Genomic DNA, 22206 nt, shown 5'->3' with positions numbered 1-22206 from the left:
GCCTCCATGTTGCCTTTCAATCCCACTTCTGACACCACTTGTGGGAGCGCAGGTCTGATAAACAGGCCAGGAGGCCAGGAGGCCGAATATAGGGTCCAAAAGGACGAGTTTTATTAGAAAAATGAGAACTAGAGGGTTGTTGTTGTTGGGTTGGTGCTTCTTGTTGTTCCTCTCTGGATTGGACTGGACTGGCCGGGGTTGTAGAGGATGTTCCAGGCTCCTTCTCTTCAATACAAGGGTGTTCTTCCCGGAGGCTCATAAGAGAGGAAAAAGGGAGCCGTCAGTTTATTGTTCTAAAGATTTGTAGTGTCAAGTACCCGTCACCACACCTGGAAGTGTTTTTAGGAACTAGGATGCTTATATTCCAACTGCTGGGTTTCCCTGGGGAAAATATTAGTGCCTTAACTGAAGTATATCAGAAAATTAAAGCGGCGCGTCCTCGTTGTGTCCGTCTTCTCTCGTCGTTCTCTCTTCCTCTTCCGGTACCGTCCTTGCAATCTCCTCGTAACCACTCTGTCTCTCTTCCTCTATGACGTCTGCCCTTTTCATTGGGCGGTGGCTACTCCTTCCGGTATTACCCCCGCCTACTTCCGGGGTCACGTCCGCGTTTCTCTGCAAAGAGACATGAGAGGACAATGGGTCTCGCAGTCCGTCACAGCCCCTCCCACGTTGATCGGCGAAGGAAGCACGAGTCCTACATGGAAGACCATCCCAGGGCGTTATCCAGGTGGGCCCCTCGGGCATTTCCTCACATGCATAAAAGATAATAAATAGGTTTAAACTACCCCTGGGGCAATCAGTCTTGATTCTAGCACTTCAGTTGTGCCAGACTGCCTTCATACTAGGCCTGGACCTCAAATAATGTAGGATCGGACAGCCCTTTCCCAAATGGGATAGCCACATGTGGCCAACTGCCCTGGGTTCAGGGTAAGACTCTTCAAGACATTGAAAGGGGTTAGAGATGTCTCCAACCCCAAACAAAAAAATTTGCAACCCAAAGGGATATGTGCCACAGTAGGAAAAATGACCTTTTGGTCTGCGTCTGCCGACTCGTATTCTGGAGCACAGTGGTTAGCCAATTGCTTGTCCTCAGCATAGCCTGGCAGGGTCTGTAGGGATCCATAATCTATTTCTGGATACTGTTCAGCTAAGCCTAAGGCTAGTGGGGGCGGATGCTCTCACTATGTTGGATTCTTGTTATGAGGAATATGGGAGTGACATAGGTCAGGGTTCATACAGTTATCAAAAGGTCACCAGGTGGCCTATGGAAGTGTGTTGGCCAGGCAGAATCTCCATTCTTGGGGGATGTTATTGCACCTTCAATTTATAAATTGCTGAAGCCACTCTCTATTGAGGGATCTCTAGAGCACCACCGCTGGACCAGGGCAGCTCTTCTCTTAGACTGGGTTGGGGATAGCCACTTGGGCAACAGTCTGGCAGACAGCAGCAGGAGACCAGACAGTAGCATGCCCACTGGAAAAACCTGGTTCCGGCCTGAAAAGAGACATTCATCCCACAGCTCCAATTCAAGAAGCATCGGTTTGTGCTTGCAGGTGCCACAGCTCCAGTTCAAGAAGCATCAGCTTGTGCTTTCAGACTACACAACTTCAGTTCAAGAATCATCAGCTTGTGCTTGCATGTCCCACAGCTCAGTTCAAGAAGCACTAGCTTGTGCTTGCAGGTCCCACAGCTCCAGCTGAAGAAGCACTAGCTTGTGCTTGCAAGTCCCACAGCTCCAGTTCAAGAAGCATCAACTTGTGCTTGCAAGTCCCACAGTTCCTGTTTAAGCAGCAGCAGCTTGTGCTTGCAGGTCCCACAGCTCCAGGTGAAGAAGCAGATGTATATCATTAGATCGCATACCAATACCACGCGTGCCATTACAATGCGGGTATTACTACGCGATGTCAATGTCAACGACATGCCATTGCATCGCAAAATTTTACCACGACTATGCCTTTACCACGCATGCCATTACAACGCAAAGGCATGCGTGGTAAAGCTATACTCATGGTAAAAGTTTGCAAGGTAAGTGACTCTACCCTACCCTACCCTAAACACTAACATAGTACCCCTGCAGAACCCTCCCCGACCCCCAGTCCTCTCACTACAATAACACTACACTTCCCTGCACGACCCCCCAACAGTACCCTAAACCCTTAAACACTACCCCATGCATGACCCTCCCCCTACCCCCATTGCAGTCCCTACACTGAAACACTACCCTGCACGACACCCCCAACACTACCCTAAAACACTACACCACACTAACACTAAAACACTACCCTAAACCCTAAAACACTATCCCCAGCACGACCCTGCCCCTACCCCAGTCCGGTCCCAACACTGAAACACTACCCTGCACGACCCACCCGACACTACCCTAAACCCTAAAACACTATCCCCAGCACATCTCTGCCGGACCTCCAGTCCCGTCCCTATACTGAAACACTACCCTGCATGACCCCCCCCGACACTACCCTAAACCCTAAAACACTACACCACACAAACACTACAACACTACCCTCAACCCTAAAACACTACCCCCAGCATGACCCTGCCCCTACCCCCAGTCCGGTCCCTACACTGAAACACTATCCTGCACGACCCCCCCCCCCGACACAACCCTAAAACACTACACTACACAAACACTACAACACTACCCCAAACCATAAACACCACCACCAGCACGACCCTGCCCCTACCCCCAGTCTGGTCCCTACACTGAAACACTACCCTGCCCGACCCCCCAGACACTACCCTAAACCCTAGACTACACTACACAAACACTACAACACTACCCTAAACCCTAAAACACTACCCCCAGCACGACCCTGCCCCTACCCCCAGTTCGGACCCTACACTGAAACACTACCCTGCACGACCCCCCCGACACTACCCTAAACCCTAAAACAATAGATTACAGTACACTACACTACACAAACATTACTAGCCTGCACGACCCACCCGGACACTACCCTAAAACACTAGATTAGTAAGCCTGGTTAGACTGACTTTGTGCACACAAACCCTAAGGCTGCAGTGTCCCTCCTTTCATGGGCTTCGCAGTACTATGTCAAGGCATCAAGGTCCAAGAAAGTGGTCCCTACTACCCTGTGCCTCACAGCGCTCAATCCTATCTTAGATGTAGGGGGCCTTCTGCTGGGTACTGAAGCTCTGGAGTCTGCAAAACATGACTCACTGGTGTGTCGCCCCAAGGTGGTGAGCTTACGCGGGCCGCCACTGCGCATGGCTGGCACCAGCCCTGCTGCCTAATGCCAGGGTTGGGATTACCACAGGCTGCCGAGTCTCGATTCTGCCTTATTTGACTACCAATCCTGTCTCTCTATCTCAAGCCTACTGGTTCTTTTTCGTCCCTGTGCACTCCGTTTTTCTCTGTTTACTACCCCTTTCTCTCTCCTTCTCTCTCTTTTCTGTCTTTCTCTGCATTGATTTGAATCAAGGTCTTTAGATGAAAATTAAGTCCTGGTCCCAAAAATGAAATGTGGTGCTCACCACCTACACAAATGAAGCTCTGCTCCTTTCACACCCATCCTTGAACTAATCTCTTACACAATGGGTACACCAGACTCTTGAACCTAGTCAGAAGAATTCCGTGCCTTCGCCAGATGAGCACATTGCATTGTTAGATCTATTTCTGTGCTTTCACGGGTGCCAATTCTCAAATCATTACCATTGTTTCTCCAATGATATCTTCGTAAACTTTATCCATTGCAGCGATGCGACTGGATCCACACAACTAGGTCATCACATCAATCTGTTTGGTGCCAATTATCTACTGGACTCCACCTAATTCATGTCAGTTCCTTAGTGCAGCTGTCCCTTATCAAGTGCTTTTTAAACTGATCCTTAATGTCTCCCTTTGAACGTGCATCAAAGCTAAATTGGCTCTAGGAAGTCGCAAATCCCTCAGCCATTTTTCTAAATCCTGTCATTTAATCTCTCTGATGAGTTTAGCTCTCGAGCCTGTCATACAGTAATTTACATCACTGCTCATATCTCTGCTCCTTGTCTACCTACAGATTCTGGATTACGATTACTACGGCGCATATGACCACGTGCCCCATAAAGACTACAACTACCACCAAATGCTGGAGCAGGAATACACCTTTGAATTCCCCCCTCATCAGGACGTGGTTTGTATGCAAAAATGAATGTATTCGCAATTGTTTTAGTTCTGCAGTTGCCCTGGATAGCGACAGCCTCACAGAGGACTCATTGTGAAGTCATTACTCAAAGTTAAAATGTTATCGTTTTTTAATTTATTTATACCATTTTATCAAATGCAACCCTCATCTTAAGTGGGTACTATATACAAATATGAAAAAAAACAATGTTTTTCAAAAATATAACCAGGCAACAGAAAGAACATAAGAACATTGAGAAAAAGCAGAAAGTTTTGCACCCTAGCTCATTATATCGACTGATGGGGAAGATGTTTGCAGCAACATTTGAGAAGATCTAGTATTATTGCATTATCGACGGAGACAGGAAGGGGGCTTAGCAGGCAGGAAGATGACAGGCTGTGCCCCGTTGGCACAGTGTGTGTGCTTTAGCCTGGGAATTTCCAATCACAGCATGGGTTTATTGGGGGTGACCCCTCGATTCCTCTTCTGAAGCGCAATATGTTGACCAGGTATTTTTCTCCATTGTTAACAGTAAAAGAGAACTACTTGTTTACGGACTAGTTCTTGAAAGATGCATGGTTCTAGCAGGTAAAGTACTAGCTCTGTATCCCAGGCTGAAAGCAGTGGCTGCCTAAAGCCGGACTATAAAACTTGGCTGGAGAAAATGGTGGCATCCTGTTGAATTACGCTCCGCTTTCATCCAAAAACAGCATATCGGGTTGTGCCAGTTGTGAAAGTTTGTTGCCTCTTGTTATCTTGAACAATTGGCAACATAACTAGGTTCATGAGCTGTGAACTGTACGTCCAAGACACCAGCACAAGGCCGGCCCTAAGGCGGTGCGACCGGTGCCATTGCACCGGGTGCTGACTTCCTGGGGCGCCGTGTTTGCAACTTTATTATGCTTTTAAAGCACCTGCTGCCGCGTTCCTTTCCTCCTGCAATTACGGGGTCTCACAAAAATGGCAAGATAACTCCTGTGATTAATGTTCTTCCTGGACAGAGATCAGAGTTTTGTGTAGTTGAGGTTTTCACTTATGTGAAGGTAGCACAGAGTGTTAATATGCCTGCTGCAAAGAACGTGTAGATCACAGAGTGCATTTAATGTAGCAGGTTACTGCTTTTAAAAGAGACATCCTTTTGCTACTTGCAATTTATAACTTAAAGTCCTAATATAGAATTGTGAGGTATTAATTATCTTTCACCATAGAACTGCATACACTCTGCAAAGTATAGAACATTGATTAATGTTGCAAAAAAGGGTTAATTTGGGTAGAAATGTATTCTTATTATTAAGGAAAACTCCCAGCTATGCTGTTTCTTTTTCGACTCTGAGTTTGTGCTTCTCCACACCAAGCACTCCTAAACTATACTGCCTACCAGTATGGATGACATGTGACTCCAACACTTTTAGTTCTTTGGCTTAGGTAACATTTCCTATACACTGATTTACACAAGTATGATTAATTGTCTGTGTAATGTGTGTGTGATGCAAAGTGCTCTGACATCCTTTACTGGTATGAGTAGCGCTATATAATGAATTCAATGCATCTGAGAGAGAGAGTGTTAATGGAGACTTGGTCACTGTTAAAGGGTGCTAGTGAGAGAATCCGTGGTGGAGGTGGTCATTGGGGGCGCCAACTAACATTGTCGCACTGGGCGCCACCAGCGCTAAAGCCGGCCCTGCACCAGCATCACTTCTGTTACAGGTTTCCCTCCATCAATCTAGATTTTAAGTCTGTGGCACCCTCCATTTCCTATCCTATTGCTAGTGTTCAGAATGAACGTATACTTCCGGTTCTCCCAACAACTATGACTCAAAGCTGTGGATTCTTTTATTTGGGAGCTATATCTTCAGTTAAATGCTCATTCGTCATTTCCATGCTGGACGCTCCTAATTCCTGCATTAGGGATTTACGTGATTTGTGGAGTTAATGCCATCTACAAGCGAATCTGCAGGTTTGCAAATGCATATGATGACTAAAGAAGTAAACCATGTTCTTCACCTGCCACCGATAGCAAGTATTGAGAACTTCTCAAGAGCATGTGTATGAAATGCCTCCACTTCTGCGGTGTTAGAACACTTTGAGTCATACTTCAAACTTAATAATCACCAAATCAATTCTCAATTGTTTCACTTTCTGCCAGGCAGATCCCACTCATTTAGAAACCTACAGAAAAGAAACGAGCCTTCCTTTCCCCTAAAATACTACATTTTGGGCATGACTGATGGACAACTATGGGAGCCAATTGTGTCAAATGCTTAGGTTTCTATATAAATATGAGATGAAATGGCGGAATCGCCATCAAAAAAGACTCCATCCTTATTTGAACAATCTAATCAGCAGATGCATCAGCAACTCAAAATCTGGCTTTTCTCCTCCAACTGGCCTCTCTGGCCCATCTATTTCCATTGAGAGGTAGGACACTCGATTCGGGGTCACTGTGAGAAGTTTGCCTGGTATATGATGTCCACTTACTAAAGTGGGCACCTTGCACCAGTCCAAACGACACTTACTGATGATTAGGTTAAAGACAACCTTTATTGAAAGCTATCCTAGTGGTGAAGCTATGAAGAGCAGCCTTCAGGCTAAGTCTCGAAGGAATGTAAAGCAGCTTGGTTTACCAGATTATATCCAGAATGACCAAATAAAAAGAGAACCACACAAGGTATATATAAAATATATGTATTTATTACTAAACACTTTCTACTAACCTCTTTATGAGATTAGAGAACCAGGCACACAATATTAAAGCACTAGAACGACAGTAAATAGCACAATACACAGTGAGCTCCAGGGGGAGACCAAACCATATACTAAGAAAGTGGTGTAACAACTCCGACTTGACTATACACAGTGCCTAGAGCACGTAAAATCACTAGGACCCCAAAGAACCACCCAAGGTAGTGACACAGGGGACCCACGGATAACGGGTGCAGTGTGAGAACACAGACGCGAGCTTCATACAACTCTATGAGAAAGTCGGGGTTGTAATTTTAAACATTAAGGACACTTAGGAGAGGACTTCAAGCAAACCCTTTGGAACATAGAAGGTTCTAAGACCAGCATCCTTGAGAGTACCGAGGTACCTGTGTTACCAATCCCAGAGGAGCCGGGTGCATAGCGGTCAAGTGGTGTCGGAATTTGGAAACACTCGTTGATTTCAATGGTGTGATGCGAAGAGTGCTGCTTCCAGGAAAATGAAGTGTCCAGTGTGATCCAAGCCTGGATCGGAGCTGAGAAGAACCTGAAAGCTGAGGGGACAGAATCTGGGTCACTTAACAGTGACCAGGGGCACGATAGATGAATGCCCACCGATGTCAGGTGTTTCAGGTAAGAAGAGGTGAATCTTGACTCTGCCGCCACGAGGACCAGGAGACGTTGACGACAACCAAAGTCTGGAGGTGAGCTGTCCCACGAAGGATGTAGAGTGCTGGGGGGGTCAGTGTACGGACTGAACACCAACAAGCCATGGCAACTGCAACCCATGCGGGCAGTGGAAAGATGCTTTGGTGAGGACCAGCAAGGTCCTGGGGACTCTCCAAGCGATGGAGAGTCGGGGCACGTCTAGAGCAACCAGGAAAGCCCACTGAAAGTTAAAGTTGCCTTCACAGGGACCCACAGGCCTACGGGCCAGCAATCGCAAAGGGACCTCGCGCTGAATCTCAAAATACCAGCCCACGGAACACTTGTGGAGTGTAGGCCGGAAATCTTCGGTGGAATTACTGCTCGGGGTCAGGACTACAAGTAGCCCAAAGCACAGCCTCAGGGATCGCCAAAAAGCATATGCTGCCGCAAATGAACACGGTGGCCAGGGGTACAGGTTGCACGGTCCCCACGAGGGATGCGGGTCTCAGTATTGCGAGAGCACTAGTCGACCTCTGGGACACTTGGAAACCCACCTCCTTTGTTGCAGAATTCTTCAGAGTCCTCAGGAGCTCGGGAGATGCAAACCGGTCAGATGCGTTTAAGGTGCCTGCTTTGCAGGGGAGTAACTCCTTTACTCCAAGGGAGATTCTTCAGTCATCCAGCATAGTGCAGATAGTCAAAGTACTTGGTTTCTGTAGTAGAGTTTTGTCCAGGTAAATCTAAAGTCCTGTAGTCAGGGGTCCCTACTTTATACCCAAGGAAGGGGTGGGACAAACTCTGGGGACCCACCTATGGGAGGGTCAGGACAGAGGGGTGGCTACACCCATGTCCTTTGTCCAGTTTCGTGCCAGAGCAAGAGCAAATGGCTCCTGCAACCGGTTTGAGCTGGACTATGCACAGGGACACCAAATGTGCCCCCAGTGCAGACATCAAAGCACTCTGATTGCACCCACCCAGCCCCAATACACTAAAACCTGTCTGGAAGGTGGTCACAGGAAACCTATTGTCCTGCCTTCCCTTGCTGGAGTTTCGTCCAGCAGCAGAAGGGCAGACTCATGTCTGTGGCTGGCAGCATCCATTTGGTGATGCCGGGGTCAAGAAAGCTGGTACCGGGTGTACCGGTGTTGTCATATTTCTCCCTCTAGGAGGGTGGAATCATACCTCCTACACCAGTTACAGGTGTGGAGGTATGATTCCAAGGTGTTTGACACCAAACATGACATGTTTCCTTGCAGCCGTTTTAAAGTTAGCATTTACCGCGAGGTTATAGGCACTTAAGTGTTTATGATTGGCTGCATCACAAACAACCCCAGAATATAGGTTCCGAAGGCTGCAGAGGGGCTCTGCTCATGCATGGGCACCCTCTCACATAAAACCCAGCACCCTGCCTTCAGATTGATAAGGCCTGCCATAGGGGTGACTGATAGGTTTATATGTGCAGTGATAAGGATAGTTATAGTGAACCTATATCTAAGTAAGGGGTGCATGCACCACCTTACACAGGCTGCTGTAGCAGACCTGTGTTGTCATTTTGAATGGTCTCACAGGAATGGCATAATACATGCTGCAGCCCCTGAGAGGCCTCTGGGGTACCTATGCCCTTGGTATATAGTGTACCATATACTAGGAACTTATAAGAGTACCCCAGAATCCAATCTGAAGTGTACCTAAAGTACATGCAATCAATTTAGAGGAGAAAGCAGATAGACTGGGGTCCTGAATAGCAGGATCCTAGTCAGACTAAGTCGAAAACAGTGAAACATCAGCAAAAAGTGGGGTAAGTATAAGAGGCAGATCCTACTCTCCTACAGTCACAATAATTTCAATAAACATATTTCATGCATTCATACAACTTTGGCGATAAATAAGAGGTCTCCTTATATGAAAGCCAAGGCTTTCAGTCAAGCCAAATAAAAGAAACTCACTAACCTTTATCTGGATGCCAAACTCTTTGGCAGAACCATATCCAAAGCATTTTCTGAAAGAAAAAAAACCTTGAAATTGCATGATGGCTGGTCAAAGTTCAGGAGTCATCTTGTAACACCTCAGCAGAAGGCGCCCAACTGTGTATTTTGAGATTGGAAAGACTATGCTTGGCTCGCGAGAAAGGACCTAGTAAGGGAACATGCATAATGGTGACTGCTGATCCCACAAGACATTTACTTGTTTTAAAATATGCTTGCTGCAGTCTGATGTCTTTTGCAGCTGTAATGCATGTGCAAAACTGGCATCTTAAAAGTCATATTAAAATTAGACGTAACAAGAGCTTGGCTATTGCCTAGTTCATGAAAAACTGTCCGAAATGGATCAAGCTTTTTTCCTTTGTTTACTAGAAGTTTTAGACTATGTCCTTTGCTGTGATTTTGGTTGTATGAGATTTCATAGAAAAACTATTTCATGGAATACCAATACTTAAAAACCATTTCACCTAAACTGTTTAATGAAAATTTTTCGAATGAATGGCATTTACTGTTTTATAGAAACCAATTCATTGAATGCCTTTTTGTTCCAAATTTGCTTTTGCAAGGTTATTCTTTAAGGTGTAAATGCAGTGGTTGCAGATCTTACTTTCAGTAACAGTTTTGTCAGAGGTATATATATCTTTTACATTGTCAAGCAATTACTTCGGATACCTTTATTTCACTGACCCCCGCACCACACCTTAACACCATCACTCCCTATTCCCTAAAAGCCCTTCATCACACTTCAACTAAACACACCCCATAACCCTTAAAGCCTTTTCTGCCCCTAAACTCTATTCATCCCAGAAACCTAACCCTCACCACACCTAAACTACACCCATCCCTGAACCATAAAAGCCTTTTGTACCCCTAAACTCCACCCATTCCATAACCGTAAAAAATCTCACTACCCATAAACTCCACCCTTTGATGAACTCCCCCAAAAAAACTTCTACACCTAAATTGCACCCATCTGTGAATCTTTAAAACCCCTCACCACCCTAAACTCCACATAATCCTGAAGCCTAAAAATTCGTCACCACCCCTAACTTGTACAAATCACTGAACCTTGCAATCCCACACCATCCCTAAACTCCACCCATCTATAAACCCTAAAACCCTTCAACATCTCACCACTCCACCCATCCCTAAACTCTTACCACCTCACACACCTAAACTCCACTCATAAGTGAAACTAAAAAACCTCTCACCAGAACTAAACTCCACTCATTCCTGATGCCAAAAAACCCCTTCACTACCCCCAAAACACCACCCATATCTGAACCCCAATAACCCCTTTCTTCCTGAACTCCACTCATTTCTGACCCCTAAAACTCCCTGAACCACTCCTAAACATTACCATCCCTGAACCCAAAAACCCCTCACTAGTCCTAAATGCCTCCCAAATGTAATGTAATTTTGGATTTTTTTAAAGTTAATTTTTCCTTTAAAATGTCTTCTTTAATTATTTATTTATTTGTGTTTCCTTAAAATTGTCATTCCTAAAATGATTTTCCATGATTTGGTTTTCTCCAGTTTGGATTCTCAGTTTTTGTTTTTCCATTAATTTTCACACATCAGCAATTTCACCAATATCTATATAACAAATCTTATATCGGAGGTGTTCGTATCGCACTCATGAGTGCCAGATCCATAATAGATGCTGGGGATATACAAATGAAATGAATTTACAAAAAAATAATCTACATGGACCCATGTACATAGTTTTAAGTTATTATAAGCTGGTGGACCAAGAGCAGGTCCCTTGCCCTGCGAAGATGTGGATTCACCTCATTTCAAGTTATGCGAATACTAAAGGAATTAATCAACAAATTGGTGAATGTCATTTTATGACTAGCTAGCAGTGGTGGCTGGTGACATTTGAAAGTGGTGGGCATAAACATTGGGCATGGCTTTTATACAGCCTGCAACGTGAACAGGTTCAATGGAAAAACCTCGGGAGGGTGGGTCCCTCTCCTGAGAAAGAAATTAAAAAAAGATTGCCAAATGGTACATGTCAAAACAAATGAATCAAGCGATAAAGCAATCTTATAAAGCAGTGGGAAAGTATACTCTTGAAATATTAAAACATTGAAAACCGCCCCATATCTTACTGCATTAATATGCTGAGCAGTTAATGTAATGTGTAAATCGTACAGCGTGACATTTGCTCTTTAACCCCTTCAGTGCCCATGACGAGCTGGACTCGTCATGGGCTGCGGTTGCGCTGTGCCCATGACGAGTCCAGCTCGTCATAGACCCCGCCCGCTAATGAAAGGCGCGGCACAGGGCGGGGAAAGGGGCGGGCACTGAAGGGGTTAAAATGTATGCTTGCCCGCTGTCTTGCACTGCATGCAGCATTAACTTTGAAAAAAACAAGGTCTAACCACCAGGCTTCGGGAAGCACCCACAGCTGCTGGCTGCAACCAGTCATATAGAAATATGTGCAGACAGGTCTTTAAGTGGGATGAAAAAAGTAGGGGCTCTATATAAAGGAACACGTCAAATACATTTCTGTGATTCTCATTGTGTGCCAACCGGCAGTATTTTGGTTTACTGGTTTCTCTCTGAGATAAATGACATAACAACTGATCTACACCTAAAACCTTTCGCTACGATTGGTTTTGTCAACGGGTGTTGGCTGTTTAAAATTCATGAGTAACAACAATGATTTGTTATAAATAATTAACATTGGAAATGTTTCAATTCTGAAATAGTGGGTCTGTGAATTAAATAGCATTGAGGCCTGTGGAAGGAGTTTTGGCCTTCAGTTTCGTGTGCTTTGTTAGATACGTATCCTCTTATTCTCTGCATATCTTGTCCATCTGCACATCTTCAACCACCTCTCTTCCCTCTTTAACATCCTCTTTTCACTCTTCCCGGAATGCACTTCTTTGCATCGCTGTCACTCCACAGCCCCAAAGCATACACTGCACTCCCTCAAATTTAAGCACTTTATTTTCTCTTACTTTTGCCTTGAAAATATTTTGACTTCTGTGTACCCCCTTCACACACACACACACAGGATTTCAGTTGCAAATGGAATACATAAACATTGTTCTATGTGCTCTGCAGAGAGGCCAACCCACTGACACACACTTGGTTTGGCTTCAGCCTTCGTGCCTACGTGCTCAATCAAAGCCCCCTCATAAACATCTGGCATGACTCAAGCCTCAAAGTATGCACAGAAAAAAATACATGTAAAAAACAACATTTTTAAAATAGCTAACTCCTCGGGAATGCAAGATTAAGTAAAGTATGAGAAATAGGAGCGGAACTAAATCACTGAAATGTATTGCTTCAGTGTTTTTAACATTCATTGTTTGCAAGTCAATCCATGTTTTTGGCATATGTTAACTTGGAGGCATGAAACCACGGCCAGTTTTAATGTCACACATCAAATAACAGAACTGTCCACTGTAAGCATATATTTCTCGCCTGGCTTAACTCCGATACCATATCAACTGACAACTTAGCACGGGAACAAGAACGAACGCTGCTCGTAATTTGGATACATTTCACGGTGTAACAAATGCTGCAGCTTCACTTCTAACGGGGCCAGCTACATCAGTCAGGGCCTGGCGTGTCACAGTGGGGGAGTTGAGCATGATGAGGGGTCTCAGCACAATATACAGAACCATCTTGCAAACCCTTGCCATTACCGAGAACAAGGCACCGGATCAGACGTGCTTGTATCAATCCTCACGTATAACAAAAGGGTGGGATCTACACCTTTGAATGACGGACGTCTGAAGTCACGCAGGGATGAAGTCTCCAACGCCTGAAACCATTACGCTAATTGCATCACTGGCCCACAGAGTACATGCTATCATAGACTTAATGGCAATGAAGGGCTTTTAAACAGAAAGCCCCGTGTCCTGTATCACAGTTTGGAAAGTTTATTTACTGCCTGGCTTCTGTCTCCTGAGAGTGAGGCGGGGCAGGCAGCCTGAAACACACAGCCCAGCCCAGCCCAGAATTAAATACATCGATTTGCTTAGAGATACAAGCTAGTAATAAAAGTGCATTGCTATACAGGTAAACGAGCCTTTTAGAATTTCCCAAAAATTCATGTTGACATTGACGGTACATCTTTAAATTTGGTATCGTCTGTTTTTAAGTCCCAGCGAGAGGCAGTTCTGTAAATAGATATGATTGATTCCATTTGTGAGATCAACTCTCAAATAAACAGAAATCCAGGAGGAAAGACACATTTCAGGAGACTGGGGAGAACTGGTGTGCTTTAAGTGTGAAATGATACGCATGTCTCTGCAAAGGACCACCTGCTCTTCTTGGTATTTCTGCTCTACATAGTTATTTTCTTGACAGATTTGTAGAGCGTTCTATTTATAATCCTTGGGTTATTTTCCTTCTTTAATTGCCAGCTTGTGTTAGAGCCTTGACGATGATACAACAATTTGCACACTAGTATTGCTACAATCCAGGTTGGCATTTTGCAACTGCAGATTCTTTGACACAGTGGCACCTGGCTGAAAGATAAGTTGGCATTCTTCTTCTGCACTATAAATTACCGCATTTTTACATGCACGGGCAATGCGATTTTTACCCTTAATAGAACGAAGGCAACAATAGGTTGTGATTTGACAGGATCACAATGTTCAAGTAGGGGTGGTAAGATTAAAAGTTGGGTCTCTGTTGTTCGGCTTGCAGCTCATTCCTGCTGCACTTGACTGCAACATCGCACAGTACCAAACTGGTGAAATCAAATCCTATCTTGGCTTCTCTTTGTCATGCCCACTCCTGTGTGCCCCGGGGGTTAGAGGAATGAATGTTCATCACTTTCTCCCAGAAGGATTCCATTGGCCTCCTTTGCTGAAGTCTGCACATCCTCTGTGCTATTCACTATTTAAGGACAGCCATTTAATACATGGGCGCTGCAGAGAATGTTTCATGGATGCTCGGCCTTGCTCCTGGTTTTTCGGTGATTGTCCCATGGTGTCTCACAGTACCCAGTGGTATCACTGGAGTGTGTGCTGCATGTGCGGCAGCAGGCATCAAAAACTCTTCCCCGAGCTGCTTCTGTAAAAGCAAATAAGAGGAATTGAAGGCTGTTGCAGCCGTGCACATTTCATGTTTAGATTAAGAGTTAGGGCAGTTCACTGGACTTGTCCAAGCCTGACATTGTAAATATGCAAATTAATTAGCAGTGTCCTGAGTGATGCTCCTGCAACTGCATGTCCTCTGATCCCTCGGCCGCCATCATCCCATTCATTCATCCACTATATTTCAAGGATTTTGTAATCCAGGATTACCAGACCCCACACGATACACTGTTCACTGTACTACAAGTCATGTTAGAGAAGCTGCAGGTCAAATACATTTTCTCTGTAACAAACACTGTATGCTTTTATGTTTGTGCACTTTAAATGCCTGGAAAAATCACTGTTGATGGAAGATTCCATGTTACTGCCCAAGCAGCTGATAACTTTGGCCCAAGGACCTATTCTGATAGCCAAGCATGCATTTCTCTAATTTATAATTTGGTTCAATGTAATTCCACTACCTATATTTAAGGTAAGCTATAGGGTTTTTACATCGGTCAATCAAAGATTAGTGCTGTTGATTTTTCCACCGATAGCTTGGACATGACCTTTGATCAAAGGAATCAGAGGGGCCACAAATCCTCGACAGCATCTCTCTCTAGAGTCGGAGGACCGACCAGCACATTGCCAGTCTGTGTTGGGATCGGACTAGAGCTGGTAAAGCGCGGTAGCAAATGCGAGAAATCAACTATGGAATTGGCTGTTCTCCTATGGGATCGCCATCACTCTGTATCTGGACTTACCATGCATTGCCTGCCTGATTGCTTAAAACACCATTGAGTCTTTGGATCACTCCCTGTCAACAGGACATCTTGTTTGCAGCCCTTCAGGTTTCGTATGATTTGTCCAATTGAAGCAAACTAAACAATGCAGCGGGTTGTTAACCGAAAGCCTGGCACTTTAAAAGTGATAGGCTGGCAACGTGTAAACACCAGAGGTGAGAAACAGTGCAACAACTGACAACTTCAATTTGGACTTGTTGACTTCTGATGCTGTGCAGCCTGTTCAGCACAACACTCGGGTAAATATTCTGCAAGGATCACACTGCAGGGGCATCTGTTGTGTTAAGGGTCTGGCCAGGGGACGCGGTCAGAAGAGAACTGAAGAGTACTCCCACTGGTGGAGCAGGAGTAACCTTCTGCCAAAGCCTGACCATCTCCGCATAGCGAGAGCTGGTCAGTGGAAGGAAGTAACCCCAAAGTAAAGTGCCTACCGGCATAGCAAGCCGAGCCAAGAAATAGATGCTCAACAGATCGAAAAAACCAAGGTCACCAAAAACTATGGGAACAAGCCAACTAGGATTTGGGGTAATGTATAGGGTGGTGGTTATGGGGACGAGTCCTATGTTGGTAAAATTATTCTGTATGGGGAATCAGCAAGTGAAATTCAATGGTGAGGATCCTATAACTTTGAACTCCCCATTCCAAAATGACCTGGACATTTTGGGAGCTTTCTGCAATCTAATGTTTCCATTGTTGATGTGGGGAATGTTTGTGTGGTCATTCGGGTAGGAAGAAACACTCCAGGAGAGCCAGAACAGTGCCTGCTTGCTCTTTCCAGACTAAAGATTCCTGGTTGCCTTTCTAAGGGAATACAAACTTTTAGATCTTCTCTATCTGGCCCCTGCCCCCTTACCCGAGAGGCATATTCCTGGTGTACCTGTAACTTCCCAAAGGGGGGTGGGGGGTGGAATCGTGAGAGGGGCCTGTAGAATGGTGGCTCATCTAAGCTATAACTGAAGGCTCCACCCACCCACCATCGAGGTAGTGGAAGGCAACATGGTGGCAGAAACCCTTGACTGAGGGTTGATGTGGGCTTCCCCACTCATGCTAGGTAAGTCCTGGGGCGAATATGATGACTCCTTACCATCTCTCCTTCAGTCATCATTCCTGCCTTGGTACCCTGCTTTGGAGGCTATATTGGGGTTCATTCCAGCATGTGTGGTGATTTTTATTGCTTCTGCAGCAGCGGAGTGCTTTCAGCAGATAATCTGGGGAGAGGTTCTTATCTGTAGATGACACTGAAAGGGTGACGCCCTACTGTTACTGCCGCTGTCTCAACCCTGGGTATCAGTCCCACAGAGTGTCCACGCAATCCACCAGTGACCTCTTTGGTGGTTGCCCAGGGTGCAGTGGGCTCCTTCTTCTTCTTTCCTTTTCCAGGTTTGGTTTTGTATCAGTCTCATCAGTTGTACTGTGCAAAGGAGTAATATTGGTACATCGTTGCATTGGTAAAGGAAACAGTGTTGAGTATAAAATCTAACTTCCAGTTGCTGTAGTTCTTGCCGTAAGGACTGTAAAAAAAAAATGCATACTCTACAGAGGCATTTTAGCCTCCATAATCGTGTGAATTGTATCATCTGATTATTCTCGAATTTCACAATTGAAGTCAGTTCAACAAAATCCCTGCGGTAGCAGAAAATACATTATTCACCCCTTGACCGTCTGATGACCTCAAATGTTTGACCCTGTGCCTATTACGTTTTGTGGGGTTAGAAACTGGCAACAATTGGAAACAGCAGAGAATTAACAGCCCTGCAAGGACCCTGTTCACTTTCTGTCCCTGCTGCTGTCTTCAGAACCCCTAAGACTGGTGGTAGCAAGGGCAGAGTGACGGCTAGCCAAGTGCAAACCTGGGACAGCAGACACGACTGGTGACCCATAATTGACATCTCCGGACACCGTCATTGCAATACACCATGAATGAGCCCTACTAATGTTTCTTGGAAAAACCTTGTGCTTCCCAACCATAGAACTTTGGATTTACAGCCATTAAAAATAAGTTAGGACAGACAACATTTGCGAGAAGCATGTTCCAAAGTATAACTTCAGTAGCTGAAAAAAATATCATTGGTGTCAAAAATTGGTTAGCAGTATTCCTGCCACTATAATAGACACAATCTGATTAGGTCACATTACACTGCGGTGGCTTGTCCACGAGCAGCAGGCAATCCCCGCCCCATAGAAATGAGTGCTATGTTCAAGAAGTACCACGCAATATTAAAGTTAGGATCACACCAAAATAAAATCTTTGTGGCAATTATAGCTGTAGACACACATGCTGTGCATACTCCCGCCATCTAATGTTGAGTCTCAGACATGTAGAACTTGTTTTTCTTCAAAAGAAGTCTTCTTGAGTCATCAGACCTGGTGACTCCACCTACTATTAATAGTGCGCATGGGTGTCAGCTACATTGTTAGAGCTGCCCACAGCATGGAGACAGCACTGGTTGAGGTAACATATAATGTCAGGCTAGCTCTAGACAGAGGTCAATCATCAATCTTGGTCCTGCTTGACCTATCCGCTGCCTTTGACACCACCTCCACAGCATTCTAGAACATCGACTCTGGGAGATTGGTGTCAGGGGGAATGCCCTGAAATGGCTTAAGAGCTACCTGACAGACCGAACCACAAAAGTACAAGTGGGAAACACCATATTCTGTAACAGACCAGTAAAGATGGGAGTGCCACAGGGCTCCATTCTCAGCCCTACTTTTTAATCTTTACGTAACACCGCTGGCCAAGGTGATCAGATCTTACGGCTTTGATGTTATATCATACGCCGACGATACACAGATCTTGGTCACTCTTGGCCAAGACCCAGCGGAAACAAAGCTACGTTTCAAAGAATGCATGTCCCATGTAGACAGGTGGATGAGCACAAATCACCTTCAATTAAATGGAGGAAGATCTGAGATTATGCTTTTTGGCAAGGCCCATGAACACTGGTCCTATGACTGGTGGCCCTCCAACCTGGGCCCCTGTCCTACCGCAAAACAGACGGTTCGGAACTTGGGGTTCCACATGGACAACAAACTATCAATGCAAAATCAGATCAACCATCTAGTAGGTTCCTGTTTTGGAACAGTGCTTAGCCTGCGAAAGGTTTTTAAATGGATCCCCACCGAGGCTATGAAACCATTAGTCCAGGGACTAATAATGAATCGCCTGGACTACAGCAATGCCTTGCTGTCCTCAATTAATGAAGGCCTTCTTACAAGGCTTCAGATTTTGCAGAATACAGCAGCTAGGTTGGTTCTCAATCTTCCGCCCAGATCCCCTTAAGCCCCCAGCTTGAGATCCCTGCATTGGCTTCCAATCAGAAAGCGGATTCAATTCAAATTCCTATGTCTAGTACACAAAAACATATACGGAACCGGCCCGGTTTACTGGTCCAAAAAACTAAGTTGGTACCAGCCTGGTAGGTCCCTAAGATTCAGTAATGAATCATTACTCTCACCTCTTAGAATCTGCGCCGCCAGAAGCGGAGGAAGGTCCTTTTCTTTTCTTTTGCAAGAAGCTAAAAACGTGGCTATTTGACAACTAATCAAGCAATCTCTCAGAGCTGTCTGCAAGCGCCATGAGACTTCCGAGTGATATGTGGGCTGAACAAATGTCCCTGATTTGATTTGAATTGTTAGATTATTTTTTTTTCTGCCATTGGGTTCAGACATGTTTATGTGAGCTCCGGTTGGATGCCGCATGCTGTCGTCGCTGGGACTTCGGATCCGTTCCTTGTCGGTGCAGAAGACAAACAACCGCGCTTGCCTTTGTGTTTCAAACTGGTTGATGACCTTATGGAGACCATCATGGTGGTGGAAAATGTCCCTGTAATGGAAAGAACTCTGTTCCGATTCTGTCCCAATTGCCATGCCATGTATCCTAGGTCAGATCTCCACAAAGTGTGTAATCAGTGTTTGTGCCCTGAAAACTATGAAGACTCCTGTTTGGGGTTCTTGGCTTTTCAAAACAAAAAAACCCTTCAGATTCGAAGAGCACGCCTCTGCGTCAATGGCACACAGAAGAGAACATGATGACACTCCAGTCCTCTTAGAAAACAGAGAGGAGTTGGATGATGAGCACCCAGATGCCCAGCTGTCGAGTGTGAGGTGGCTTTCTCACGGCAAAGTCTTAATTCTGAAGCGGACGTCGAGGAAGAAGACTCTCTGCTTGCCCAGCACCCATTGAAGGCACCATTGAGTATAATAGCTCCCTCAGCTCACTAGAAGGAGGCATTACCTTCCAGCTTCCATGCCACACCTAAGGTCTCTGGTGCACCACTGCCTCTGAGTCATGGTCAACACCGTCATACCGAGCTGGACTTAGCACGCGAACAACATATGCCGCTGAGATCCTCCTTGAAGCGTTGACTGCCACTTTGGATCCGAAAAAAATGCATGCTCGGCCACCCTCAGATTAGAAACTGGTGGAACAGAAGCCCTCAGAGCCGACACACGCTGTATTACTCCATTTGGTGCCGAGAGACATGAATCCTCAGCGTTTGGAGCCGAGGCCCCCTGCTCCGAAGCAGGCAGACCCGAAAGACTCGGAGCCAAGTTTGGCTTCGACCATGTCTTATTGGCACTCCTATTTGGCTCCATCCAGGCCCTTTATTGCTGCACCCTCTTCTGCTTCAAAGGATTCTTAGTTTTCAATCCTGAAGTGGCTCCAAGAACACCTGGACGCCAAGCAAAAATCCAGCCGGGTACTGGTCTGATCCTGGCAAAGCCTCCGCAGGTGTTGAAGGATTCTGCTCTCCATAAAAGGAAATTGACTTTTGAAGAGCTCCTCAATTCTCCTGTGGCACCCACATCCTAGAAGGCTAAGAGGCTAAGATACACAATGGAGTCACATTCCCACTGCCTCTTGCTCATCCCTCCCCTCTACTCCCTTCTCCCCCTTCCCGTGCTACTCCTCTCTTTCCTGTGGGTTGTCCACTACATTCCCCACACAGCTCCTTACACTCTGGGGGTGGACACAGTCACAGGCCAGTTTCGAGCTTCATGACCTCCGGTATCACCGAAAGGACGCAGACCCAGATCTATATCGTACAAGACCATTGCCCCTGGATGACATTACCTCATACCACGATGTCCTACCACGATGTCCTGCAGAGTGCATCTGCCTTTCCTAAAGTGGAAATTCATGTAGAGCATGAGGAGGAGGTCTTCCTCATGGAAACCTTGTCTGCTACTCAATGTTCACTCCAATACCTGCCTACGCTTAAAGTCAGTCAAAGCTAGGATTGTCACACGAGGGTTGATGAAACAATTTAAGGCGCCACCTACTGACCCGCCATACCTATGAGGTAAGTTACCCCCTGACTTCTCATGCGAGCTAATACTCAGGGGTCTGGGGATGCACCCCCTCCAGACTGGGAGAGTAAAAAGATTGATGCCAGGGGCAAAAGAGTAGCAGCACAATCTGCCACTCAGTGGTGTATTTACAACTCTATAGGCTTACGCTCCTGGTACAATCGTGCACACTGGGATAAGATGGCAGAGCAGTATTGTATAAGAGGAAAGGAGTTGATGACAAACGGCAAAATCATCTACAACGCCAACACCCGCTGCGCATTGGATGCTGCTGCATGTGGTATAAATACAAGTATCCTATTATGCTGCCACGCGTGACTGGGAGTTTCCAGCTTGAAGACAGATTCACAGCAACACCTTTTGAATGTCCCTTTGATGGTCAGCGTCTTTTTGGCCCTCAGGTCGATCAGATGCTAGGGAAAATTCAAAAGGATACCAAAACTGCCAAAGCCATTGGAGCCTTACAGACTCCCACTCCTTGTGACTCTTTTCGCTGCTCACAATACCGTGACACTAATACGACCCTAGCCCCAGAGACCACTTCCACTTTCTCCAGGCCCATCTAACAGACACCCTCATGGGGTAATATAGAGGTGGATACAGGGGTAATAGTAACAAAAAAATAGGGAAGGGCCCTGCCCCCAAGGGGGATGCCCCCCAAACACTGACAATCTATCATTTCCCCCCGATCACACAACACCTGTAGGGGAAAGTTGCAAGGATTTCTGTCCTATTGTGGAGAAATCACTTCAGATCGCTGGGTTCTTAAAATTATACAAACTCATGCAACCACCACCAAAAACCCCTTCCTACCAACACAAACTGTCCCCAGATCATCTTGGCACATGCAAGAGAAGATACATGCCCCAATTGCGAAAGGAGCCATAGAGCCAGTTTCGCTACAACACAGTGGAAAAGGAATGTACTCCCTATACTTCCTTATTCCGAAAAAGGGCAGCTCTTTCAGACCCATCCTTTACTTCAGGCCTATCAACAGGTACATTCGGTTGGGTCACTTCCACATGGTGACTGTACAAGATGTCATTCCTCTGCTGCAACAAGTCAACTTCATGACCACCCTCGGTCTGAAGGACGCCTACGTTCACATTCCTATTCACTCACCGCATTGAAAATACCGGAGGTTCGTTGTAAGTGGACAACATTTCCATTTCAAAGTACTCCGTTTGGGGCTACCACAGCTCCCAGGGTCCTTACAGAATGTCTGGTTGTGGAAGCAGCTCATCTCTGGCGGAGCGGCATCCTCATTTTCCCTTACCTGGATGACTGGCTGATCAAGAGCTTTACCCACCAACAAAGCCCAGTGCATAAGCAAACCACCATCCATACCTTGCACAATTTAGGTTTCACCATCGACTTGACCAAGTCCCACTTCCAGCCCCTTCAAGTAGAGCCCTTTATAGGGGACATATTATCTGCATGAGTGGGAAAGGCTTACCCAGCCCTGCGAGGGTACGAGTGTTTCCAAACCTACTGCCTCTTTTTCAGCCAGATCGCCAGGTAACTGTCAGAAAGGCGATGCACTTATTAGGATTGATGGCATCTTGCACAGCCA

At 45.7% G+C, this 22206-nt stretch overlaps 1 protein-coding gene across 5 annotated transcripts in view; it reads left to right on the top strand.

Annotated features, from left to right (window-relative positions):
• The window catches only part of SARDH (sarcosine dehydrogenase), a 613955-nt gene that overhangs the window by 399646 nt on the left and 192103 nt on the right, over positions 1 to 22206 (top strand). For all 5 annotated transcript variants that reach the window (XM_085612553.1, XM_085612590.1, XM_085612570.1 and 2 more), the window contains exon 13: positions 4041 to 4154. In XM_085612553.1, coding sequence (XP_085468679.1) covers positions 4041 to 4154 — 114 coding nt within the window. The remainder of the gene's footprint in view (positions 1 to 4040; positions 4155 to 22206) is intronic.

Source organism: Triturus cristatus, chromosome 1_2 (assembly GCF_964204655.1).
Source record: "Triturus cristatus chromosome 1_2, aTriCri1.1, whole genome shotgun sequence".
Classification (NCBI taxonomy): domain Eukaryota; kingdom Metazoa; phylum Chordata; class Amphibia; order Caudata; family Salamandridae; genus Triturus; species Triturus cristatus.
Note: the sequence above shows the minus strand (reverse complement) of the source record. Positions and strands in the feature narration are given on the sequence as shown.